Genomic DNA, 27396 nt, shown 5'->3' with positions numbered 1-27396 from the left:
TGGAGGTCTAGAGTTCAAATCCTAGAGAATGCAAAAATCCACTAGCCAGGGGTAGGAAGACCTAGTGAGTAACGACATAGCCGAGAGTCGTCGGTCGATGACATAAGGGGTCGTCAAATGGGTCGCCCAAGGGGCCGCCAGTTGGGCCGCCCAAGGGGCCGAAGGGTCGAGTCGTTACATTCCCACTTCCCAAATAATACCGTTCCTTTCTTTATATAATTGATTGTAGAGAACTTGCTCACATCACCGGTCATATGTCTTGAGCAACCGCTATCCACAATCTATATACTTGCATCCTTCTTATCTTCTACATAAATAACATAAAACACAACTCTTTGGTACCTATGCATTTGATTCAAAAGTGTCATGCAAATATTTCTTAGGCACCCAAGCTTGTTTTACCTTGCTCTTAAAATTCTTCTTGACTTTGTTTCTAAATACATCATTTCTAGTACCATTGATTAAAAACATGTATACAACTTTCTTTTCTTTAGGCTTATATCTTATTCCAACTTTGTTGTAAATGACCCTTTGATCTCTAATAATCATATCTAGATATTTTGATCCATTTGTAAATTTCTATAAACATGCTCTTAGTTAAATCACTTCATTTTCTTCTTTGAGCATATTTGACTCATTAGATAGACATGCTAATAGACTTAAGTTCTCCCTTCAAAATTTTAACCCTAGATTATGATTTAACTATGACATTCTTGAGATGAGCAATAGTTTTATAAAGAAGTTCTACTTTAAGAAATTCTTTTACCTCATCATCACTTGATGTCGATTCATCACTTAATTTCTCTTCACTTGAGATTTCCACTTGGCTTGATACTTCTTTGTCATCTTTAAAGGTCATAAATATCATATGTCAGATGACATAGCATAGCTCATCTTCCTCCGATGAGTAAATGTTTGATGTGTTCTATGTAGCTTGGGCCATCATGGCCTCCTTCTTCTTCTCCTTTTCTTCTTTCTTCTTCAATTCCAGACAATTTAGCTTGATATGCTCTTTCTTATTACATCCATAACAAATGATATTAATATTAAAACTTGAACTTTGATTATTTTTACCTTTTAAGAGTTGAAACATCTTCATATCCTTCCCCTTGTGAATCACCTTATTCTTCCCATCATCTTCCTAACATAATGAGCCACTTCACTAGCTGATATTTCTTCATCGCTATCTGATGACTCAATTATGAGGATTCCTCCTTTTCTTTCTTCTTCTTCTCCTTCTTCTTTACAATGAGTACTATATTTTTCTCTTTTGAAGATATTAACTTGTTCATGAAGTTTAAATTCGTAAAATAATTCATCAAGTTCAATTAAGGAGATATCTCTAGAAATCTTATATGCATCAACTATTGATGCTCATAAGGTAGTTCTAGGAAAGGATCGAAGAACATACTTTAATAGATCTCGGTTGTCAATTTTCTTACCTATTACATGAAGCTCATTTACTATCTCCTTGAATCTACCAATCATTTGACTAACAATCTCATTGGTCTTCATGGTGAAGGTTTGGAATTGACCCACCAAGAGATCTCTCTTGACTCTTCTTAATTCGCTTGATTCTTCATTTAACTCAATAAACTTCTCCCAAAGCTCTTTGACGGAGTTGAATAGTCCTACTTTGCTTAATTGCTCCTTAGAGAGCTCATATTTACTTGAGCCTTCTTTGTCATCTCTTTTGTCCAATACTTGGTTGGAAGAGGTGCTCTGCTCATCCTTTGGTTTTTTGAATCCATCTATAATACTAAATCAATTTTCAATATCATTCATTAAGTAATACTCCATCCTACCTTTCCAATATACGAAGTCGTTGTCATCAAAGAAAGGTGGTCGAGTGGTGTTATATCCTTCTTGAAATGTCATCTTGATGCTTCGATTGACGGTGAGTTCTTCTGAGGCGATCCGGGCTCTGATATCGCTTGTTGAGACCTTTGCATCAGGCTAGAAGGGGGTGAAAAGCTTCTCTTCGTTTTCTTCCTACAAATTGTTAACGGAAGTAAGAAAAATGGAAATGAAACAATGAAGTAATGAAAAAGCAATGCTAACTCCTCGATTTACTTAATTTCCACCTCCTTCAGGTGACTAATCCAAGACGCGCACATACGATCAAGCTTCACTATGATCTCCTCCTTTTTGAATCAAGAACGAAGGTGGAGAAACCTTTACACGATGATCTCTCCCTCTTACAAGATGAAAGATGTGCTTAGGAGGAAGAGATTGAGAATCTGTCAATTTGGAGATCACTTGGAGAACCCTTTTTTATTAAAACAGTAAGTGACTACTCTCCAAACTTCAAGAATAGCTTTTATATTTTTCCCGACATCAATCGACTAGTGTATATGTCAATCGACTAATGAAGTTCAACGACACTTAAGATTTTGAGAGATTTTCTACCGTCATCATGTAACGGTCACTTATCAGTTGACAGGTAAGTGTGTCAGTCGATTGGTAGTTGGACGCAACTCTCTCTTCGTTTTCGAATAGGGCATCAGTAGACTGATAAAAGTACCAGTCGATTGATACTTCATAATATGATAATACAACAATTAACCTTTCATAATTGAATCGTTCCTTAATCATAGACTTCTACCTTCAAACATCTTTCATCAGTCTTGCACCCTTAGAATGGTTCCGTGCTCATGGCTCATCGTCCTTGCGCTTGCCTTCAAGTGTTTCCTTCGGTTTCGTCATGCTAAGTCTTCTTTTGCCAAGAGGCCGCACCTCCAAAATTTCATTGCCAAAAGTCATGCTCCGAGACTTTATCTGCCAAGACTATCTTCTTGGACTTTCATTGCCAAGTCTTCATACTTGAGCTTTCCTTTTTACTTGCTTACTCAACATTTACGTTAAATCACTAACATTGTCTAACTTAAATTCATTTAACCAAACATCAAAAGTAAATAATGCCTGGAGTAAAATTACATCAACAATAAGTGCTAAATTCTGACTATATCTGAGTCAAGAGAGGTTGAACTCTAAAAAGGACAATTGTTAATGAACATCGCTAATTTAACACCAGGGGATATAAGTTCTCGACCCTGACTATGTCCTAGTCGAGAGAAACTGAGTTCTAAAAAAAACAATTGTTGATGGGCACTGTTGGTCCGAGACTAAAGGATATAAGTGTTCAACCCCAACTATGACCCACTCGGGAGAGATTAAGCTCTAAGAAGAATAATTGTTGATGTACGTTGCTGGTTTGAGACCAAGGAATATAAGTGTTCGATCCCAACTATATTTGAGTCAAGAGAAATTGAGCCCTAAAAAGGGCAATTCCTCATGGGCACGGTTGATATGGGACTAAGGGATATAAGTACTTAGACCCCACCTATGTCTCAATCGAGAGAGATTGAGTTCTGAAAAGGACAATTGCCGACTGACATCACTGGTTCAAGACTAGGGGCTATAAGTGCTCTATCTGATTATGTCCGAGTCGAGAAAGGTTGAACTTTGAAAAAGACAATTGCTAATATAGATCGCTGGTCCAAGACAATGATAATATAAGCATCGTGCTTAATCCTTTGACTCTCAAGTATCTACGAAGTTGGAGAGAGTAATAATATCGATCCCGCTGAGGGAGATAATAACTCGATTCTTCAACTGTCAAGTGTCGACGGAATCAAGGAGAGAATAGAATAAGACTCGATCCCACGACTCCTAAATGCCTACAAAGTCGAGGAGAATAAAAATATCGATCATGTTGAAAGAGATAATAACTTGATCCGTCGACTTCCAAGTATCCACGGAGTTAGAGAGAAAATAGAGTAAGACTCGATCATGCGACTCTTAAATGTTTGTGGAGTCAAGGAGAAAATAGAATAAGACTTGATCCCATCGAGTGAGAATAACTTGATGGCATTGAGAAAATAACTAGATCCTTTGACTAAGTGTTCGTTGAATCGTAAAGAGAATAATAATAAGACTCGATCCTATTGAGAGAATAACTCGATCATTCAATTCCCAAATGTCAAATGTCGACCGACTAAAGGAGAGAATATAATAAATTTAATTCCCCCGAATATCCATGGAGTCAAGAAAAGAATATAATAAAATTTGATTCCGTTGAGAAAGGAAAAATTCATCTCCCGCCTCCTTAATACTTGCGAAATCAGAAAGAGAAAACGACAAATTCAGTCTCACGACTCTCAAGTATATGCGGAATTAGGAAAGAATCTAATAGAAAATCAAGCTTTGACATATAAAATTTGATGTACCTTGGACCATTGTGTTGATCGAGGATATGTAGAATAAGGATCCCGTCGAACTGATAGCCCACGGAATTTTAGCGTAGTGTTCAAAAATAATGCCTAAGAAATTTCGCTCTTTTGCTCCTGTAGCATGATGACTATAGATTCATTGAAATCCGACGAGATCATGATGATTGTAGAGAATTTTCCGATATCATTCACCTAACGTCTCAATTCAGGTACACGTATGGCAGACAATGTCAATTTATTCGTACTCTGAGACCTTTGAAGCGTCCAGGTACCTGTACCACCAATTCAATATATAAAATCATATTTAGCAGGTTGTACGTTTCAGTGCCTCTGAAGCGTCCAGGTACCCGTACCACCAATTCAGTTCCCTGACATTCCAACTTAAACTCCGATGGCTTATCAAGAGCTCAGCTCGCATCATTAAACCGAAATACTCCAAGAACACAAATTAGACAGATTTGTACACTATTTATTTAAAGCATCATCGTAGACTACCGTGGATAGATCTGGATAGATAACCCAAAAGGAAGAACAGCAAAAGCACAAACGCACATAAGGAAGCAAGCGTATAGGCATCTGATGCAGTAGCGAGGCAGAAACACGTCTGAATCTCGAAACTAACCGGAAATCTCGATGGACTTGACGCTGGGCTTCTTCACCCCTTCCTTGGCCACGGTAACGGTAAGCACGCCGTTTTCCATGGCTGCCTTGACCTGATCCGCCTTGGCGTTAGCCGGCAGGCGGAATCTGCGTTGGAATTTACCGCTGCTGCGCTCGATTCGGTGCCAGGTGTCAGTCTTCTCCTCGCGCTCGCGGCTGCGCTCGCCGCTGATGTGGAGGACCGAGCCGTCCTCCACCTCCACCCTGACGTCCTCCTTGCGCAGGCCGGGGAGATCGGCCTTGAAGACGTGCGCCTCCTGGGTTTCCTTCCAGTCGACGCGGGCGCCAGCGGCAGACGTGAAGGGGAAGTCCTCGCCGAAGCGAGGGAAGACGAGGCGAGACTCGAAGGGGAAGTCCTCGAAGGGGTCCCAGGGACCGATGGAGAAGGGATCGAGAAGGCCTCCTAACCGACTACCGAAGTCGAAGGGAGTGATCGACATCTTGATCTTGTAGACGGAAGAAAACAAGAAGAGGAAGAAGAAGAAAAAAGTGCGAGTTCTGTTTTCGCTTTCGGAATGGGATGGTTTTAACAGGAACGGAAACATGAGGATGCGGCTTCTGGAGAGTTCCTCAAGTTGGGCTTCTAGAGAGTTCTGGGCTGGGCCAGAGATACATGATGCGTAACATTTTTCTTTTAAGCAGTGATAAATGGATAAATTAAATCATAAAATAAAAAATTAAAACTAAATTAAAACTGAGTTCAAATTAAATTTAGACCAAAAAAAAGATTATATTGACTCAAAGTAAAATTATTTAATCTAATTAAATTTAAAATTTAAAAGAACAATTTAAAACGAATTAAAATATTTTTAAAATTTCTGTTCTTTTCATTTTTTTTTCTTTTTCTACCTACACACTTATTGTAGCCCTCACCTTGCTTACGCCTTCTCTTCTCCTCTTCTCTTTTCCCCTATTTTCTTCTTCTCCGTTTCTCCTTCTCATATTCTCAAGTTTGAGAGCTCATTTTTTCTTTTCATTTCTTTCCTAAGTAAGCAAGAAGCATCGACCCCCCATCTTGCTTGCGCCCTATTTTCTTCTTCTCCTTCTCCTCTTATCAAGTATGAGAGCTCTTTGTTCTTCTCATTTCTTTCCTCTAGCAAGCAAGAAGCATCAACTGTTATCCTTTTCCAGCAATAAGAGCAGTCCTCGCATCTTCTTCTTCTTCTAATATTTTCTAAAATTTTATTGGCACTATAAGAATAGTCTTATTTTATCTTACCTTACTCTCTTTATATCGTTATCAAACTCATCAAAATTAATTAAGGTTGCTAAAGAAGAAAGTAAAACTCTCCTCTTTTATTTGTTTCTCTATATCTTTTCTTTTATATTTTTTTCAAAAGCAACGATCTTCCTTTTATTTTTTTATGAGCAACATTTTATAATCAACTCTTTTTTCCCTTTATCCAACTAAAATAACAACAAGAAGAGTAAGGTGACTTTAGGTACATGGATATTGGAATGAAAAATTAGATTCATTTTCAAATCTTATATTTAATTGATGAGAATAGGAATTAGATTTTGGAATGAAACTTCAAAACTTAGTTATTGATGAAATTTACCTTTTCCCTTAGGTTTCATCATAACTAAAAACTTGGATATTATCAAAATTATTTTGGACGAAAATATCTTTAATATATTTGTTTAATTTTTCTTTCATATCAATTTCTCTTTCCTTGTTTTCTATCATCATACTCTCTCTTCTCAATTTCTGATCAACATTCTTCACACACACTCTCTCAACACATTTTCTCTTTTTTCATTCCCTCCTATCACATTCTCTCTTATCATACTTTCTCTTTCCTCATCCTCTCTTACCATGTTTTCTCTCACTAGTAGAAAAATTATTTTTTACTTCGGTACAAGTTACTTCAGTAACAAGTAATATCGAAGTAGTATATAATAAACAACTTAGCCCATGTTTTTTTAGTATATTATTTCGACATAATGTATTTGATAAAGTAAAAAGGTAATTTTAAATTTATAATTTATAGATGCTGAAGTAAAAAAGATGAAACAGATAATTCACCCTAGCGTAATAAAATACTTAGCGCCTAAAAATACTTAGCTCTTCTTTTCTCTAACCCTAGCGGCTTGGTTCTTTTAACCCCTTCCTCTTCCCTTGGACACCCATCTCTTGCCCCGTTCTCTTTTGAATTCCTTTGCATTCCTCCAATGTTTCTTTGCCACTTTTGCTGTCTTTTTGTTGCTTTCTTCGGATGCTTTTCTTTTCTTCTCGTTGATTTTTTTTTTTTTTTGCCAGAGGAGGAGATGAGTAGCAAAGAAGTGGATGATCTTCTTCTTCTTTACCCCTATGCGCAGTTTTCTTGCTTCCCTCTGCATTGCCTCTGACCCCCTAATAATTGGGCACCACCGCATCCCTAGTGGCTTTGCTCCCCTCTCGAAGCCCTTCCACATGAGTCACTGCCTTTGTTGCACCATCCTCAAAGACGACGCCCCTCCAGAAGAATTGTCGTAGCAAATTCCAAGTGAGGGAGTCGGCGTAACTATTGAAGAAAGGCCTGGTACATTCTCTACTTCTCCTTCGCCTTCCAGATAGGTAAAGCCCTCTTTGCTGCAATAGGGTGGGGTCCGTTTGGGAGCATACCAGTGGTGCATCAGGGGACCTATCACACAACAACCATTTTCAATAGCGTGTGCCGTGTCGATGCAGCTCTCCCCTTTCTCAAATAAGGTAATGCATATTTGTGTTTGTTTTTAGTAGATTTCTTGCAAGGCATCTATGATTCTTTGAATCGAAGATTGAACTATTGCATAACCAAAACAATTCACTTCTTTTATGGAGTTGCTCTTTATGTTGAATCTAATTTATGCTAGCCGGATTCTTCTGTGACCCTTAGCAGTAGACAAACTATGTGACCACAACATGGTAGGAGGCTAGATCTATCAAACTCTTGATTTTTAAAAGTACAAATGTTTGCTTGGATAAACCTCACTAAAACCTAAACATGTGGGGTGTGTTATGAGTATTTTTGGTATCACCAAATTAAACACTTGTCTCTTCTTTTGTTCATGTTTGCTCTTCCTATGCTACCTATCTCAATAGAATGTGATCGCAATGCACCATGTGGAATTGGATAAACAAATGAGTTGTATCCTTATTTTTTGCTTTAACAAATATAGCTTGCTTTGCTTGTGTGACAGATGTCGTGACAGTTGCAATATGTGGTTTTTCAGTACATGACAAATTTCATCTAGAGCACACATTTATTCTCCTTTCCTCATCTCTTCATGTGTAAAGCTATATAATATATTTTTATGAATCTTGATAGGTAACAATAGTTGCAGTGGTTGAAGGGCTTCCATTGGTTGTTATCTTAAAGTGTGCATATAGTCTTTCTTACAAACTAAACTAAAGCATTTGTATTTTCTTATGTCTAAATTTGCTATTTTCTATACATCAGCTTGGCTTATTCTATGTAAAAGATGATAACAGATAATTCTGTCCGAAATCTGAGTCAAACAATCCATCGGATGAGATGGATGGAATGTTGACCGAATCGCAACATCCTGGAGGGGGGAGAGTATGCTGAGATGGCTTCTATATTGACCAAGTCTCAGAAGTCTTCTGGTCAACGCTACCTGTAGCCAGCGACCGGATCACCCCGATCCCTGGTACCCTGATGCTCGAGGTAGATCCAACAAGTATATAAGTAACAGACTAAGACATAAAATAATGAAATGCGTATAGAATATGAACGAAGAGCGTACCCTGACCTAGGGGGTGCCCTCGGGTGGATCGGTGAGCTGGTCAGGATGCTACTCGAGTTGTCACGGCCCGGAAGAGCAGATGACTTTAAGCTGGATGAAGAGCTTAATCTGACAGCACCTAGCCGAGCACGACCCGGATCCAGTTGGAAGACGATACGTAGACCGGACCTAACAACGACGTGCAGGTCGAGATATGACATCAGCCCGCAGGTCGAGATATGACTTCGGCACGCAGGCCAAGATAGGACACTGACACACAAATCAGGATAGGACATCGGCACACAGGCTGGGATGTGACAGCGGCATGCAGGTCGGGATATTATATCGGCATGCAAGCCAAAATATGATAACGGCACGTAGGTCGTACTATGACAACGACAGGTAGGCCAAAATACCATAACGACACACAAGTCAGATACTATGTTGGCTTGAAAGCTAGAACACAACACGCAAGTCAAATCAATGCGAGGGTCGGAACACAATGGAAACGGAACGTGGTCTGATCGACGATAATAGGGCCTACGGCAACAATAACAGGATCTATGCTGGGGGCGACTGCAGGAGATGCAGGTTCTAGCGAAGCTGGCAGCAAGGTGGTAGGTCCGATCATTGGGGCAGCCGACGAGGTTGTTGGTGTGAGGGGAGGAGGCGACGCCTCCTTGACCAACGTCAGCGCTGTTCGGGAGAGGGGAAGATTGTCGGCGTCAGTGCTCTTTGCGGTGTCAGCGTGGAGAGGAGGTGATGACAAGGGGGAGTCAGAGACATGCGTGAGCAAGGAGAAGAGGAGGCGTCGATGTTTGTGGGGGGATGCGACGAAAAACCTCCAAGGCAGCATCCATGCTTAGGGTGGTGGTGGCCTTGGCAATGACGTGAAGAGGGACAGAAACGACCTTGGCAGCAAGTCAAGAGAGGAAGAGGCTAAGGGAGAAAGGGCGCTTGGCCACAGGATGCGAGGGCATCCGACTTAGGGCGAAGGCGGCGAGAGGGGATGTCGACCTCCTCATCATGAGAAAGAGAGCAGAGAAGGGGCGGTAGTTGGCCAACGGGCGTGAGGAGAGGGAGAGGCCACCTCCTTGGCGGTGGCCGAGAGAACCCGAAGGAGGAGATGGTGTCGTAGCTGGCGAGGGAGGGAGGCAGCTGCAATGCTCATAGGTGGCATCGGTGTCGTCAGCATGGAGAGGAAAGCGATGGAGGCCATGGTGTCAAGAGGAGAAGGAAGAGGAGAGGTCGCGTGAGAAGGAGCCGGCGACGGAAGCAAAAAACGAAAAAGCCCCCCTTTCCATAGGTGAACAGTGTCCTAAAAAGGATGCTACAGTGCAATGACCAAAATGCCCTCCCATTTTCCCCTAATTCCTCCTAGCTCCTTAACATATGTTCACATCAACAGACAAAGCTTTGGTAAATATACATCTTACATTTGATTGAAAAGTGATTCATGAACATGTGCTTTAAGTAATTCTTAGGTGTTATTTAACAAGTAAGAAGCCTTTTAGCGTGTGAAACTATGGGTTCAGCAACAATTATTTGTAGCAACAAGACTGAACTTGACCTTGAATCAAGTTTGCTTATTTTATCAAGATTAGTCCTTTCCTGTCATTTCAACAATGGCTGCATACATTGATTGACATAATCCATGTTGTTCAATATTCCATGAACCTAAGTTTTTTTTTTCAATGGATTATTGGCGCATTAAGCTTTGTTGTTCTTAGATGGTTGTTGTGGAGACATATGTTGGTGGAATAAAAATAATTCCCCCAGATGGTACTAAATCAATGTCTTCTACTGTGTGCTCTTTTTTGATCGAGGGAATTGCTTAAAACACACCAGGTAGTGTCTTTGAACCAGAGGTAGATATATTTGTCTCATTGCTATTAAGTTTGTTTTCCATTTTTATTATGTTTTTTTGCTATCTTTCTAATTTGAAATTTTGCTCTCACTTGTGGTTAGTGTTGATAGTGGCTCTATATCGAACCACATTAAGTGGTGATGGAATTGTTTATTAGGACCTAGGGAGTAGAGGGATGTGCATTTAATCTTAATTCCTGTCTTTGGTCAAGTACTTACGTTTAGAATGGATGGGAAGAAAACAAGTTGGGCAATATTGGCCTTAAATATTTGGCCTGTCCATAATAAAGATATTTTATTTCTCCAATCTATTTCTCTTTATCCTTCATTGTATTTTAGATTTTGTGTCTGAATCTTAATTTAGTGTGCATATATATTTTTAAAGCTATTTCAATACTTTAAAGACATTTCAATCATTACTTTTATTAGTATTAGAAAGTGATATTACTTTTTCATGTTAGTTTATAATACTTGTATGAATATTCTAAATTGTAGAAGAAGGGAAAACTTTAACCATTTTCTCTATCGGATGCTCTTGGTTAGCGTGACTAAGTTCAAGGATATCAAAAAGATATTACCCATGACATATAAATATATCTACTCACATGTTATTATATTGATGAATGAATTAGAGAGTATATACATAGAGTTTAAGGATACTGTTTAGAACTCAGAAAAGTATATGGTTGCTAAGAGAAGATATCTTGTGCTTTATGGAGATGAGAGAGATAGGTGTCAGACAAATTTTGGTTTATATGGGGTATGTTATGCCTAACTTACACTGTTTGTTTGTATTTTTAATATTTTATTTGGAGCTTGTCCACACTTTGAAACATTTTTAACCGAGTTATATAATATTTGAGTGTAGTCACCTCTATAAATATTTGAGAGATAAAGACATGACTGATTATGTTTCATTTGTGGATCCCGACAACATAGCTACAAGCCAACTTGGCAAAGATGATCGTGACATATCACAACATATTGCTAACCAGTTGGAAGCAGTGTGTAGAGACAACATCTGCCTCATCCTATACAACACTGGGTAAGATTTTAGTTATTTATTAATTCTTACTACATAGTAGTCAATGTTATATTTTTATTTTTGCAGGTACTATTGGATCTTGACTATAGACAATGCATGGAAAGCTATAATGACCAAATAGATAGTAGATTATGTTGATTTTGAATGCATTCACTTATAAATATGAAAAAATAACTTTTTTACTTTTTAAAATGTAGGGGTCAAGATGTACAATGCCTCGAAAGGTACTGCTAAAGCACCAGGGTTTAAGTAATTGATAGTATATATTATACATATGTATTAAGACATGAATGTATAGTTCTTATTATTTGGATTATAATCGTTGCATTACTTTTTTATATAACATTATAGGGTAATCTAAAATAAAATGGTTCTGTTGAATATGGATATTATGTGATAAGCTACATTAAAGAGATAGTTAAATGTGAAAATCCATAGTTGGAGAAGATGATGAGTTTTTTCTTTATGATATATGCTCAGTTTTGTTATTTTATTTTGGATATTCGTCATTTTTTAGATGAATGATTTTATAACTCTAATGTATTTTTATATGTTTTACATAAAAGTTTGCATGAACAATCAAGAATCAATATCACAACCAATCTCAATATGATGAAATCAGAAGTAATGGAGCGAATTCATCTACTCGTATATAGATGCCTAAATGGATGGTGTATGTTAGGATAAATATTTTATTTTACATTATAGATTTTTGGATATACATACTTGTGGATGCACTTTTGGTTTGTGGGTGTAATTTTGGTTACACTTATGAATTTTTGGATATATACTTGTAAATTGGTGGATAAATTTATGTTTTAGATATTCATCATTTTTTAGATAAATGATTTTATAAATCTAATGTATTTTTATATTTTTTACATAAAAGTTTGCATGAACAATCAAGAATCAATATTATAACCAATCTCAATATGATGAAGTCAGAAGTAAATGGAGCGAATTCATCTACTCGTATATAGATGCCTAAATGGGTCGTATACGTTAGGATAAATATTTTATTTTACATTATGGATTTTTGGATATACATACTTGTGGATACACTTTTGGTTTGTCGATGTAATTTTGGCTATACTTATGAATTTGTGAATATATACTTGTAGATTGGTGGATAAATTTGTGGATTATTAAGGTATTTATCATTTTGTGGATCTAATTAATGCATTTTAAGTTTTGTATATATATGTTTTAATTTTGATGAAGTGAAAAATATGTTTTTACTTCATCACATTAAAATTGTGTCAAAGTCAAAGATAATATTTAGTTCATCACAGTTTAATAATTGCGAAGTTGTTTCTTATCAATTATTTTAGTATTATACAAAACAATGAAGTCTTGATAATCAATTACTTTGTCAATAATTCTAAACTACGAAGTAACATAATACTAAATATTTCGATAAATAAAAGTTATGGTGAAGTTACAAAATATATTTTTGCCAACCAATATAAATCGTAAAGTTATATATCATCTATTACTTTAGCACGTTACACAACTAATAAAGTAAAAGATATTTTTTTACTTCAGTAATTAATTTAAATTGTAAAATTATATATCATTGATTACTTCGGCATTTTACAATACAAACAAAGTAAAAAGTGTTTTTTACTTCATCATCAATCCAACTTTAAACCAATTTTACCTCCTTAAATCGATCAAAGACTTCGCTTTTTTCCTAAAACAGTACCCTATTATTTCACGTGCATCTACTTCAGTGATTATCTATCTATGACTTCGGTGAATATACAAAGTCAATCAAGAAAATTCTACTAGTGTCTCTTATCGTCCTTTTTCTCTTTTCAATCTCTCTCATCACTCTCTCTCCTCATCCTCTTTAATCAAACTTTCTCTCATCATTCTTTCTCTCTCCTCAATCTCTTCCATCACATTCTCTGTTCTCATCTACTTCGGTGATTATTTATCTATGACTTCGGTCATGCGTTTTCAGCTGTGTACCTACATTTACCTCCCTCCATGTCCATAAGATCGGCTCTAGGGGGGTCACTGATGTGGCGGTTCCACATTCTCCCTTCTCATTTTCTCTTATCACACTTTCTCTCTATTCATTATCTTTTATAACATTTTTTCTCTTATCATACTTTCTCTCTCTTTATTTTCTCTCATCACACTTTCTCTATCTTCATTCTCTCCCATCATACTTTTTCTCTCATTATATTTTCTCTCTCCTCAATTTCTCTCATCGCATTTTCTCTTCATTCTCTCTCTCTCCTCATTCTCTTTCATCATATTCTCTCATCACACGTGTCCCCAGGACGTAACACTGTTTGAGGGCGCATGGTTCATGCGTTTTTAGCTATGTACCTGCATTTACCTCTCTCCATATCCGTAAGACCGGTTCTAGAAAGACCACTGATATAACAGTTCCACATTTTCTCTTATCATTGTGATTCTCTTTCCTCATACTCTCCCATTATACTCTCACCTTATTTTCTTCCTTCTCTAGTCTCTACCATGGTTTGTAAAATTGCGATCCAGATCGTAGGATCGTATGATTCTACGATCCAGAAATCCAAAATCGATCCAGGGTCGTTTGAGGTCGTTTTATGTGGCAGAATCGCGACGGAATCGTTAGGATCATATAAGATCGGTAGAATTGCACTAATCCTACGATTCTATGATTCTACCCTGTTTTTTTAGAATTAAGCCATGTTTTGGTCCATTTTTTTACTTTGGCTCTTTTTTGGCCCATAAAACCAGCCCAAGCCGAAATATTATTAAATAGATTCCTTTTGCTCAATAGATATTAGGTTTTTAGTAGTTAAACGCCTAAACTTCTACTTCCCCTCCGCCACCCACGAGGCGACGAGTGACGAGCGATGACCACACCGCCACCCACGAGACGATGAGTGACGACCACATCGATGAGTGACGACCACACCGCCTCCATGCCTTATCCTGTACTCTCGTGTCACTTTACTCGCCATGGCCACTAGCTGCAAGCTCCACCAAAAGTATCACAGTCCCAACTCTCAAGTTCCCAACAACAGTTCATCTTCTCTACCCTAAACCCTTCAAAATCCAAAGGCTCAACGCTGCTTGAAGTGACCGAATGAAGATTCGTCAACCATCTGTTGGAACCCCAAGGTTATTTTGATGTGATCAACAAGTTAAGTTAGGTCATGTCGTGTTTTTGACCTTGTGTCTAAGTGTGCAGGAGCTTAGGAGCATAGAGAGTCGAGCAAAAGACGCAGCTAGTGAGAAGGACGGCACAGGAGGGAGCCGACGGGCTTGATGTGTCTGAGGTACGAGGCCTTGTGGAAGAGTACGCGGGCGAACGAGAAGGAGGCGTCAGTGTTTCCGAGGGACGAGAAGCTGGAGCGGAAGGTTGCTCGAGAAGACAGAAATTGGGTTAGGGTGAGCCTTATTTCGGTTGGCTGAAATCACCCAAGCAAATGGAGCTGGAGCAGAAGACCCGAACCGAGGCGAGCAGCACCGGAGCAGAGGGCCCGAACCAAAAGTCAACTTGGTTGACTTTAGTGGTTCGGGCGCCCAGATCCATTCTGGGCGCCCCGATCCATTCCGGGCGCTCGGGATTGACTTTTATCCAGATCATAGTCAAACCACGATTAGTGCGTTGGGGATAACGTTTTATCCCCTCAGGGCGCCCGGAACCCTTTCAGGCGTCCCAACCAAGACTATAAATATAACCTTGGTCCAGAAGCTTAAAATCAACTCAAGCAATTCATTTTCCAACACTTGTATGCCTTCTTTAGAGTTTAGCTTCTTTATTTGTACGCTTCATTGCTGTAAGAGGATTCTCCGCCTGAAAGAGACACTAATGCGACATCTTCCTTGGATTAACAACCTCCCCGGTTGTAACCAAGTAAATCCCTATGTGTCTCTTCTTTTCTGTTTTAATTTATTGCTTTTATAATTTATGTAAGTGTTCTGTTGAAAGTTCAAGAAGGATTTTTCTTTATTTTTTTGCAGACTATTTAACCCCCCTTCTAGCCGGCCCAAGCGGTCCAATACCATCATCATTATCCATCATCATCAATTTATCATTATCGACTGCTTTCTTCCTGATTAGATTTCTTTTAAATGCTTTTTTCATTTCAAAAAACTTCCCGAAAGGTTGCTAAAAGTGGTTGTTGGCTTGTTGCAAAACAATTTCTGCTGACTTTTTTTTTTGGTTTAATACTTCATTGCTAGTTTGAAGTTTTGAACTTTTTTTCCTTTTTTGATTTTTTTTACTGCATAGATATTTATTTATTTGTATTCTAACTCTATTTTCTTTGTCTGTGTTGTACTTGTATAGTGTTTTGATTTCAAAATTCTTAATTTTCAACTTACATAATGTCTTCGTCCGCTCCTCCCGTGAAGAAAACCATAAAAATGCTCTTGGTGCCCGTTTGAATCCATCATGGAAACATGACAAGGAAATTGATGCTACAACAAAGAAGGTTCAATGTAAGTATTGTAATATCATTCGTGCTGGAGGGATTTATCAGTTAAAGCACCACTTGGCTTGCACACGTAAAGATGTTGAACTATGTCCTCAAGTCTCAAATGAGGTTAGGAAAGAAATGCTTGAGTTGATAAAGATGTAAGAGTGAAGATTCTTTAAAAAGAACTAAAAGAAAGTTTAATTCTTCATTCGAATCAATAGATGGAGACGAAGTTGAACAATTTGGTTCCAGGGATGAATTGGTTACTAAAAAAACAAGAGGATTGAAGGGAAAACAAACAACTCTAAATGAGAAGTGGAGAAAACATGAGAGGGATGAAGTTTGTCAAACTATAGCTCAATGATTTTATAGCAGTGTTATTCCTGTTAATGTAGTGAATAATCCTTTCTTTTCTAAAATGGTTGCACAAATAGGAGAATTTGGGAGGGGATTGCAGAGACACCTTTTTGAAGAGAGAAGTGGTTGAAACCTTGAATGCTATTCAAAAATACAAGGAAGAATGGTAAAAAATTAGTTGTATTATTATGTCAGATGGTAAAAAATTAGTTGTATTATTATGTCAGATGACTGGATTGATCAAAGAAAGGGAATAATGTGTAATTTTCTTGTCAATAGTCCATCTAAAACTGTATTCTTAAGTTCAGTAGAAACAACTAATATTTCAAAAATTGCTGATAAGATATTTGAAATGTTGGATGATGTTGAAAAGGTAGGGGAGGAAAATGTTGTGCAGATTATTTCAGATAATGCTGCTAATTATAAAGCAGTTGGGAAATTATTAATGGAGAAAAGGAAAAATTTGTTTTGGACTCCTTGTGCTGCCCACTGCTTGGATTTGATGCTAGAGGATTTTAACAAGCATGATCCAATGCAAAAGGAAACAATAGCAAGGGCTAAATTAGTGGTCTCCTATATTTACTCTTGGGGTACAGTTGTTAATTGGATGAAAGAGTTCACAAAAGGTAAGGAGTTGGTTAGACCCAACGTTACTCATTTTGCCATATCATATTTGACTATAAGACGCCTTCTTGAATTGAAAGGTGAGCTAATTGTTTTTTTTTTTTTTTTTTGGCATATGAAAAATGGAGGCAGCTCACATTCTAAGAAGAAAAAAGGACAAGAAATCTGCAACATCATTTTTGACACTCAAAATTTTTGGCCAAATGTTAAACTGTGCTTAAAGATCGTATCACCACTTATAAAAGTTTTGAGAATGGTTGATTTTGATGATAAGCATGCTATGGGTTTTCTCTACAAAGCAATAGAACATGTAAAGGAGGAGATTAAGACAAATTTAAGGAGTTCTAAAAAGAGGTAAGATATTATTGAATTTATTATATGTTTAATTCTGATATTGAATTATATGATTAATGAATTTCTCACTATTTTGTAGATATGAGCCCGTCTATACTATTATTGATAAGAGATGGAAAAACATGCTTAGTCAATCATTACATGCTACAGGCTATTATTGGAATCCTCAATATCATTATAGTCAAACTTTTCTAATAGATGTGAATGTAAAGCATGGACTTTATGAATGTATGACCATAATTGTTCCTAACGTTACTGATCGAGATACAATTGACCAACAATTGGACAGATTCAGAATGACAAAAGGATTATTTGGCATTGAAAATGCTATTCAATCAAGGAACACAAAATCACCAGGTTATTTATTATTATTTTAAAAAAAAGTTAGACTCAATTGAAAAAAATTTATGATTTTTTTTTATGTTTTGTTTTTACTCTAGCTGATTGGTGGCATTCTTTTGAGGATGATTGTCCGGAGTTGCAAAGATTTGCTATTAGAGTTTTAAGTTTGACATATAGTTCTTCAGGATGTGAATAGAATTGGAGTACATTTGAAATGATAATACTTCTTTTGTATGCTATTTAATTTTTCAAGTAGCTAAACAATCTAAACTATTCAAAAACTTTGTTTATAACAAATTCTGTGTGTGTTGATAACTTGATACTTAATACTTTTTCATTGGAAAATAGGTGCATTCAAAAAGGAGGAACCGTTTAGCCCAAAAAAGGATGAATGATTTGTTTTTTGTGATGTATAACTTGATGCAAGGTTGGAACCGCCAACCCAGCGGCCCCCTCACCCCGGCCCCACAAGTATGAGAGGGAGTAAATCACGGTGAATACGGGCCCAGCTATGACATGGCGGTCTTAGGTGTTTAGCATGGACAGATATTGATGTTATCGCAATTGCTGCCGCAGACCCTCGACCTCCCGACTCATGATGCAAGAATACCATGTCATAACCGGCTGATCCCGCCCGTGGGGGCTTTTGTGATGTATAACTTGAGATTAAAAGAAAGAGAGGGAAAGAGAAAAACAAAAGATGATGAATGTTGAAAAAGATCAATTTGAAAATTTTCCTTCTGATGATGAATGGATAACAGAGATAGAAGATCCTGTATTACCAAAAGACAATGAATGGTTAAGAATTTTAGATGAAAATCAAAATCATGACACTACAGATGAGGAGGAAAATGATGAGGTTGAAGTCGTTGCATCACATATAATGAGGATTAGTAAGTTATTTTTATTTATCATCAATCATTATGAAAAGTTCCATTGGGTGTTAACTTTTACATATTAGTGTTAAATTTGTTACATTCATTTTGGTTTTCATGTAGTTGATGAAACACCTAGTGAATCTCGTGGAAAGAGAAAACAAGTCAATCAAATGCACAACTTGGTTAATGAAGAAGAGGATGAAAATGATTTAAATGTGATCAATGAAGATGCTATTTAAATGTCAAAAGTGGATGAATCTGTTAAAACTGTTGGCCACAATGAAGATTATGGATTTGGAGATAATTGTTATGGATTTGAGAATGACTTCTAATTATATAAACTGATTGTATATATGTTTAGAATTAAGATGTAAAATGTTAAATGTACGCTAGGTTATTTTGGATGCTAGCATGTTAGGTTATTTTGGCTATAATATACAAGAGAGTTTATGTTGATCTATTGATTGAATGTGTATTTATATGAATTATTTTTGCGTTGAATGGATAGCGTGATTGCATTGTGATTTTTATGTTATTTTGCTGGGTTTCGGATGCTATGTCACCAGAGCTTAAAAATGTGATTTTTTTGGATTGTGTGTTGTTGTTTTGTTTTTATGACATTTGGGGAATCGTTGTCTAAGTGGCTGAGCATTGCAAATTGTGGAGCATTTTGATATGAGTTTTTCTGGATTATGGTGTATGTTGGGGCTTATTATGCAGAAAGCAGAGTTGAAAGTGTGGATGCATTGGAGGCTTGGCATGCTCTCGTTTTGTAGGTTTCTGAGGTGGTTGGTTGGTTTTGGGATTTCGGCAGAGTGTGTGCAGTGCAGTGAGTGGTTGCAGTGAGATGTTTGTGTGCTTTATTCATTTTGGTTGGTTCTAGTACTTATGAGTTATGAGGCTTATTGAAGGTGGAGTTTGGATTCTGTGGAATATTCTGCAATCTCATTGGTGTAGGGAGGATATGTGCAGATTTAATTTTGTATATAGGATTCATATGAGATTTCGGTTGAGTTTACACGAATTGTTCTTCACACTTTGTGGAGCCTTCCAAGTCTGATTTTAATTTTTGAAAAGTTTGGGGTTTCAAGGATCTCTTATGATGGTTCATATGTGGATATGTTTTAATTTGTATATGGGTGAGGAGGAGTTCTTTAAATTTTGGCTTTTGTAAAATTTATAGAGTTGATTAGCATTACTTTGGAGTTTATTCTAAAGTAGTTAAAGTCTTTGTAATAAATCTTACGAGAAGGTAAGATTTGGCCCCCTTCTAGTATGAGATTTCTTTTTCCAATAAATGACAGATCCTCTTGATTAAAATAAATAAATAAATAAATAAGCACCCCTTTCTCAATTACAATTGCTAGGTTATTTTGCATTATTCTTTTGTTGTTATGTAGCTTGTAGCAATTGATCATTGCACATTTAACTCTACTCCAAAAGTTTTTGTCTTTGAGGATTGAAAGATCTCAACGAAAATGAATGCATGATGCCTATTTTTATGTGTAACAAAGAGCAATGAATAATATGATACTACGATATTTTAATTGTGAATTGGACATTCTAAGTTAATACATTTAGAGGATGTTTGTCTAAACTTATTAAAAACAGTTTATAAATTCGTACAGCTTATAAGTTACTTTTGGAGCTTATAAATTGTTAGGTCTTATTTTAAAAATAAGTTGTTAAAATTTTGGGTGAACTTATTACAATCAACTTAAAGATATTAATGTATTTGGTATTATAAGATCTTTTTATTAATAAAATTATCAAAAAGAGTATAATACTATTAATAGAGGATTTTGAGATTTTTATTAATAGAGAGTTTTGAACGAATTCCTGCACCGGGAGAGAGAAAATTAGAAAGAGGCATTGACAGAGAAGATACACAATGTTAGAAGAAAAGTCGACGGAGATAAAAAATATTAGACTTATAAAAATTTATGGAGGATAAAATAAGGATTTATGAAATTATATAAGGGTATTTTAGAGAAATAAATTATTAAAATAAGATTTTTTTTAAAAAAAATAAGGTCTTCCATACTTTTTTAAAAACAACTTATAAGCTCCAAAACAACTTATTTTAACAACTTATAAGCTATTTGGAAAAAAAATTACCAAACAAATTTGAAGAGCTTATAAGCTCTCTAAAACAACTTATAAGCTCAGCCAAACACCCTCTTAGTGGAGATTTAATATTGTTTCACATTATACTTTTTATTTTTTATGTTTGTATTCACCCCTTCTAATTATTAAAGATTTTTTATAAGATTATACGTTTCTACAATCCGATCTTGACCTAAAATTGATCTTATATAGAATCACACACGATTCTACAAACTATGACCTCTACACTTCATCTCTCATCATTTTTTTTTTAAATCTCCATCATATTATCTTTCATCCCATTCTCTCTCATCCGCTTCCTACGTATCATTTTAATAGAACTAATTTTATTTTAAGTTTACTAAATTATTTTCAATAATTTAAAAATACATTATTAAAAATATATTTTAATAATTTTCATCGCACTTTCCTTCTCTAATCTCTCCATTCTATTTCTAACACTATTATAAAAATTCAATAATTTAAAAATATAGTTTAATAGAACCGATTCAGTTCTCTTTCTTGACATTCTAATTTTCAGTCCGACTGCTTACCTAGCTCACGCACGCACGCACTCCGCATTCCCGTAGAGCTTGCGATATTAAAACGAAATACTCCAAGAAAAATTAGAAAGATTTGTACACTATTTATTTAAAGCATCGTCGAAGACTACGGTGGATAGATCTGGATGGTTCACCCGAAAGGAAGAGCAGCAAAAGCACAAACGCACATAAGGAAGCAAGCATATAGGCATCTGATGCAGTAGCGAGGCAGAAACACGTCTGAATCTCGAAACTAACCGGAAATCTCGATGGACCTGATGCCGGGCTTCTTCACCCCTTCCTTGGCCACGGTAACAGTGAGCACGCCGTTCTCCATGGCTGCCTTGACCTGATCCGCCTTGGCGTTAGCCGGCAGGCGGAATCTGCGTTGGAATTTACCGCTGCTGCGCTCGATTCGGTGCCAGGTGTCGGTCTTCTCCTCGCGCTCGCGGCTGCGCTGGCCGCTGATCTGGAGGACCGAGCCGTCCTCCACCTCCACCCTGACGTCCTCCTTGCGCAGGCCTGGGAGATCGGCCATGAAGACGTGCGCCTCCTGGGTTTCCTTCCAGTCGACGCGGGCGCCAGCGGCAGAGGCGAAGGCGGAGTCGTCGCCGAAGCGAGGGAAGGCGAGGCGAGACTCGAAGGGGAAGCCCTCGAAGGGGTCCCAGAGATCGAGGAGGCCTCCTAGCCGGCTACAGTAGTCGAAGGGAGTCATCGACATCTTGATCTTGTAGACGGATTGCGTGAAAAAGGAGGAGGAGAAGAAGTGCGAGTTCAGTTTTCGCCTGCGGAATGGGAGGGTTTTAATAGGAACGGAAACATGAGGATGAGGCTTCTGGAGAGTTCTATAGCTTAGGCTCAAGTTGGGTTTTTAGAGAGTTCTGGGCTGGGCTAGAGATATAGAATGTGTAACATGTAATAAATAAAAATTAACAGTGAGAATTATGACAATCGATAAGATAATGATAATTTTCTAGCACATGTAAATGTGCACAATGTGCTGCCAATAGTACATGTAAATGTAATAAATTAAGCTGCTATATTTATTCATCTTCTTCTCCGGCCGGCCAGCCGGCTTAACTTAATAATCATGGCAACTCGGGTAGTCCGGCGGCGGCGGCGGCAGCGTCGAGTCCGCGTCCGGTCCATTCTCCACCTCGAACGCCATCGACAACCCCAACGGCAAGTGCGAATCCAAATGGCAGTGCATGAACCACATCCCTAGTTCGATTCGATCAACATATTCACAAAAATGTTAGATTCAGAGTTCCAGTTTCTCGAAACGGAGATGAGAGCAGTTTGACTTCGAACCTGGGTTATTGGCCACGAACCGGATGACAGCCCAGCCTCCGACCGGCACACCGATGGTGTTCCTCACCTGCGGGTTCACCAGATTGTACCGGGCGGGGGCGGTAGCCTTGTTGTAGTTGCCGAAACCTTGTGCGAGAATGAAGAAGTTGTAGCCATGGATGTGCATCGGGTGGTTCTCCGTCGCGATGATCGCCGTGTTCTGCAGGACCATCTCGACCGTCGCCCCGAACCGGACCCGCTTCGCCCGGGTCTGCTTCACTGTCATCGTCAGCCCGGGGTCGGTCACGTTGGTGAAGTCGAACCAGACCGGCGGCTCGTCGGGGAAGTCGGCGGTGTAGACGCCATCGATCCGCCGATAGCTCGCCTCCAGGAGGGACACCCGGGTGGGGAAATGGAACGACACGTTGTTCATGCTCGCGGCGAAGGACCCGGTGGAACGGTTGCAGCGGATTTGACTCGGCACGCAGGGAACCAGACCGAACCCAAACGTGACAAACATGTGCTCATCCACATGCAGCGGCACGGTCGGGTGGCCCGGCCGGACCAACCCGGTAATGTTCGTGTAAAACCGGTTCGCGGTCTCGAGGGAGTACAGGCTCGGGAGCATCGGCATGAGCGGCGTCGCCGGACGCGGGGTGTGGTAGCGAAGGACTGCCGTAGTGGTGGAGGTGTCGAAGCGGAGTCCGGGGAAGTTGAATCCAGTGCTGATGTACGGGCGGGCGGCCATGTAGTAGTCACCGGGTGCAGCGTCGGCGACCATGAGGGCGTCGACGGTCTGGCCGGAGGCGAGGACGAGGACGTCGGTTTTGTAAGGGGCGGTGTAGCTGGCGTCGGCGGCGACGACAGTGAAGGAGTGGCCAGCGATCATGAAGAAGTGCTGGTTCACGAGTGCAGAGTTGATGAGGCGCAGCAAGTAGGTCTTCCCGGGCACCACCTTGAGCTCGTACATGTCTGCACATCCAAACCATCAAGTTAACGATCATCGCCGAGTTCATGCTCACAGTTAATTGATTTAGCTCACGTTTTCTAGAGCAATTGTACTGGTCGCCGGGCTGGCCGTTGATGGTGAAGGCGTCCGAGATGGTGGGGATGCCGCCGACGTCGATGGCTATTCTCTCCAACTCCACCACATTGGCGTTCCACCATTCTCCGATTATGATGGGAACTTCGTAATCAGGCTTAGGGAAGGGGTAGCCCGCAGGGCCACGTCGAGGGCGGATGATGAGAGCTCCATAGACAGTCGCACGGAGAAAGGAAGTGTGGGCGTGCCACCAAAGAGTGCCTTCTTGTTTTGTGACGTTGAATTTATAGGTGAATTTCTTTCCCGAACGGATCGGGCATTGCGATATCATGTTCGCGCCATCAGCCCAACTGCTCAAGATTTGAAGAACACCATGCCTACAAGACTCAAAATTAAGTATTTTAGCGATCGTCTAATCACGAACAATTAATAATATCGAATATAAAAACATATAATCTCGTAATAAATTACCAGTGAATTGTCATATTATAAGGGGAGTCATTGATGACGTGAACGACCAACGTGTCACCTTCATTCACTTCAATGGTCGGCCCGGGCATCTGGCCGTTAACTGCAGTTATGACTGTGTTCTGGCACAATCGTCGAACACTCAAATTGCCCACCTATAAATTCAATTTTTTTTTTTAAAAAAAACAAGATTAAATCGAAGCCTTAGCTAGTAAAAAAAAAACTTAATAAAAAAATCATAAAAATTACGTTAAATGTGTGCTCCACAATTGCAGCATCTGCCACGAACCCTAACCAAGCAAGGCTTAAAGCCAACGCCAAGGCCTTAAGCCAAGCCATGATAGTATTAGAGGAGGAAGAGAGTATCGAATCGACAAAGAAGATATCAAAACTACTTGATCTCTTTGTGTTTACTTCGAAGATGGATGGCAATGGAAGAGCTTGAAGGGGCCCTTATATATATATATATATTGTTTTTCAACGTGTGGAGGCAGTAGGTAATGATCAGACATCATCTTGATTTTAGAAAAATGTGATTTCAGATGGCGGTCGAGTTTTCCTGTTTATGTTGAAATTTTCAAACGTAGAGTTTGATTTCGGCAGAGGAGTTTTTTCAAAATAACTTAATTAATTAATTAATGATATATAATGCTTACATATACGGATGAATAATTTGCGTAGAAGTTTAACTTTTGAACACTCGCTAAAGTCTAAACGATGCATGCATTCGTTCCAACACGTGCATGGGTGCAATAATAATTAATTCACTCTTTGCGTTGCCAATTCCATGCACCGATATTATCAATTGTTTCGGAGTTAATTTAACGGATATAAGATATTTTACTGAATGTCTAATTTTATATAAAGAACCGTTATATTAAAATAAATGTCTTTCATAATTTATTTCTTTTCAAAAAATGAGTGTCATTCTCAAAGCACCGCTGCGGCAATGACTTCCGAATAAAGTAAATATTTTCTTATAACGAGAGGGAAATTGCAACGGAAATCTGTAAATAGTCTAATATTAGGAAAGATATGAGTATATGGCAGTTTCTAGGTAAATTCATTATTTGAAATTAAAAATAGGATTACCGGCCAATAAAAATGGCAGTCCAGTCAATCCAGCACTCTTTTCTATGGAATTATTGGTCATAAATATTTGATCAGCACTTGGCCGATAATTCATACATGGTAAAATTATTCCTGACTAAAATAATGATGGGTATTTTTTTAAAAAATAATTACTGGCTAAATAAATGATCAGTATATTTATTTAAAAAATAAAAATTAAATATATATTTGACAGCTGATATTTTAAAAAAATAAATGACCAATAAATTTTTTTAAATCATGGCGTTTGACTTGACTTGGCTTTCGAAGTCAACATTCCCAAACAGACTGAGTCGGATCAGAATTTTAGAATTGGAAAAATTTTAATTATATGATACTGATAATCATAATTAACAACTATATATTCTCATCAATATATTTAGAAAGCAAGATAATTAGTTTTTTAAGATAATTCATTAGTCCTTAAGAGTAGAACTAATTTCAATTGACTAAGGATTTTTAACAAATAAGAAAAAGAAAGTTAAGCAACAAGAGATAAAATTAATTAACTAACTAACTAACTATATTTAATTCTTTAAAGTGAATTATTTGAAAAATAATAACCGATGCGGTGTAGTTTGACTAGAGAAAAAGTCAATTATTGATTAAAAAACTGGAATTCTTAGCAAACGATAAAAGGAAAGCTAATAAACAAAAGTCAGTGATTATTGACATTTGAATTTATATCGTTTATAGACTAAATAATTGTCCGTCGTATCAATTTAAAGATATAACTAGAGTGTTTTAGGACATCCATAAACGAGCTGTGCATTATAAAAGATTGTTGACTTACTGAATTAAGCACCAAAGAAAAAAGTAAAACGAGTTAGTTAGTTACCTAAAGAATGTATAAATTGATGGGCTCGTGGTGACCGTCATATGTTTGCCAACTTAAATAAATTGAGAGGGAGAAGTGATCAATTTATTATTAATCCAAATGGCAGTGTAATTTGTAAGATTAATTGTGGCTTTGTTTAAATATTTGGTTGATTACGAGGAAGCTTATTGTTATATTATTTTTTATATGAAACTTCACAAATATGAGTGCAAATGGCGTGATCATGCATGAGAGTTTACTTGGCAAGGGCGTTGACAAATTCAGAATTGACAATCCAAGATCGCCATGCTGTGGAGGATGACAAGAAATGAAAGATCACTTGTTCATTGTATATCTTGAGACACAAGCGATTAGGAATTATGATCTAGTTAATTAGAAAAATAGTAAAGTTGGTTTTCTTCAATTCTTTTCTTCTTCCACGTAAATTCAAATTCTTAGGAACGATAATATTTTATGAGAGGGTGTTCATTATCAGATGAGATAATTAATAGTCAAAGCGTTTAAAAAAATCATCAACTGACATTGTCAAAAATTTAAATTCTATTTAATAAGTTTGTTTTTCTTGGGAAGGAAGATTGATATTTTTCAACCTAGCGCAAAAGGGAATCAATAAAGCCGAACTCGCCCATCCAAAAGTTTAAATTGTTCAAATTTTAAGTTAATTTTCATTTTATACACGTGGGAACTAAAACTAGAAGATAAGAATTTAAGTAGTGCTTAAGAATTAGGAACATGACTTTTAATCAAGTATTGAATATTAAGCACAAGAGTGACAACATAAATTGACAAAAAAAAAATCAAAGTACATTTTGATGGCGCGCTTATTAGTGTTCGGGCTCGCGAGAATCAATGTGGACGGTGCATATGCCTGTGATTTTCTTTACTTCGAGCTTGTTGGCAGTGGCGCGGGGAATGAAGACGTCGGTGCCGACGGACTCCTTTGACCACATTCGGTGTGGACGAAAGCTGCGCACATGCCGGAGCTTCGGGGTGAGAGAGGAGGATGCAGCAGCCATGATGGAACGGGCTTTCTCAAAGAAGCCCGAGTAACCAGGATCGGAGCCTTTTCCTTTCTTCCTTTTGTTTTTTTTTTTTTGTTAAAAAGATATTTCATTATAAAAGACATGATTTTAGCGACGAAGTTAGCGCTAAAAATTTTTTGTTGTTGTTGTTGTTGTAAATCTATAATAAATTTTGCGACAAAAATAAATTTCATCATAAATTAGCGACAAAATTTATGATAAAATTATTTTAATCACAATATTAGCAACAAAAACACATTTGTTTCTATATTCGTCACTAAAAAATAATTTGTCGCTAAATTCGTCGTTAATTTACAATGAATAATGAATTTGTTGTAAAGTTTGTGACGAATTATGAAATTGTCGCAGATTGACAACGAAATATGAATTCGTCGCCAAATTTAGGGAATGAGATCACCAAATTGGCGACAAAAACCGTTTTAGTCTCCAAATTTGGCAATCCAACAAGGTTTCCTAGCCAAATT

General features: G+C 37.7%; 4 protein-coding genes across 4 annotated transcripts; 1 reads left to right on the top strand and 3 right to left on the bottom strand.

The window, feature by feature from the left end:
- Positions 1-4628: 4628 nt before the first annotated feature.
- LOC122002508 (18.1 kDa class I heat shock protein-like) lies at positions 4629-5403 on the bottom strand. Its single transcript, XM_042557705.1, has one exon. The coding sequence runs from the start codon at positions 5330-5332 to the stop codon at positions 4850-4852; it is 483 nt and encodes a 160-aa protein (XP_042413639.1). The 5' UTR covers positions 5333-5403; the 3' UTR covers positions 4629-4849.
- An 11148-nt stretch (positions 5404-16551) lies between these two features.
- LOC121999718 lies at positions 16552-17811 on the top strand. Its single transcript, XM_042554361.1, has 4 exons — positions 16552-16921; positions 17048-17273; positions 17353-17630; positions 17714-17811. The coding sequence occupies exons 1-4, from the start codon at positions 16552-16554 to the stop codon at positions 17809-17811; spliced, it is 972 nt and encodes a 323-aa protein (XP_042410295.1).
- A 3389-nt stretch (positions 17812-21200) lies between these two features.
- Positions 21201-21946, bottom strand: LOC122002507 (18.1 kDa class I heat shock protein-like). Its single transcript, XM_042557704.1, has one exon. It carries the CDS (start codon positions 21860-21862, stop codon positions 21395-21397), a length of 468 nt encoding a protein of 155 aa, XP_042413638.1. The 5' UTR covers positions 21863-21946; the 3' UTR covers positions 21201-21394.
- A 98-nt stretch (positions 21947-22044) lies between these two features.
- On the bottom strand, positions 22045-24365 carry LOC122002506 (laccase-7-like). Its single transcript, XM_042557703.1, has 5 exons — positions 24191-24365; positions 23945-24096; positions 23474-23850; positions 22453-23403; positions 22045-22362 (listed from the first exon to the last, which is right to left on the bottom strand). The coding sequence occupies exons 1-5, from the start codon at positions 24278-24280 to the stop codon at positions 22223-22225; spliced, it is 1710 nt and encodes a 569-aa protein (XP_042413637.1). The 5' UTR covers positions 24281-24365; the 3' UTR covers positions 22045-22222.
- Positions 24366-27396: the final 3031 nt, after the last annotated feature.

This window comes from Zingiber officinale, chromosome 7A, assembly GCF_018446385.1.
Source record: "Zingiber officinale cultivar Zhangliang chromosome 7A, Zo_v1.1, whole genome shotgun sequence".
Taxonomy (NCBI): domain Eukaryota; kingdom Viridiplantae; phylum Streptophyta; class Magnoliopsida; order Zingiberales; family Zingiberaceae; genus Zingiber; species Zingiber officinale.
Note: the sequence above shows the minus strand (reverse complement) of the source record. Positions and strands in the feature narration are given on the sequence as shown.

Bases quoted from the DNA above. Each gene is read 5' to 3' on its own strand.
- LOC122002507 (XM_042557704.1), bottom strand. From the start codon at position 21,862: ATGTCGATGACTCCCTTCGACTACTGTAGCCGGCTAGGAGGCCTCCTC.
- LOC122002506 (XM_042557703.1), bottom strand. From the start codon at position 24,280: ATGGCTTGGCTTAAGGCCTTGGCGTTGGCTTTAAGCCTTGCTTGGTTA. The intron at 23,404-23,473 runs GTGAGCTAAATC...TTGGATGTGCAG, and splicing joins GTACAATTGCTCTAGAAAAC to ACATGTACGAGCTCAAGGTG. The intron at 22,363-22,452 runs GTTCGAAGTCAA...GAATCGAACTAG, and splicing joins GTTCGTGGCCAATAACCCAG to GGATGTGGTTCATGCACTGC.
- LOC122002508 (XM_042557705.1), bottom strand. From the start codon at position 5,332: ATGTCGATCACTCCCTTCGACTTCGGTAGTCGGTTAGGAGGCCTTCTC.
- LOC121999718 (XM_042554361.1), top strand. From the start codon at position 16,552: ATGTGTAATTTTCTTGTCAATAGTCCATCTAAAACTGTATTCTTAAGT. The intron at 16,922-17,047 runs GTAAGGAGTTGG...TGAAAAATGGAG, and splicing joins GATGAAAGAGTTCACAAAAG to GCAGCTCACATTCTAAGAAG. The intron at 17,631-17,713 runs GTTATTTATTAT...TTTTTACTCTAG, and splicing joins AAGGAACACAAAATCACCAG to CTGATTGGTGGCATTCTTTT.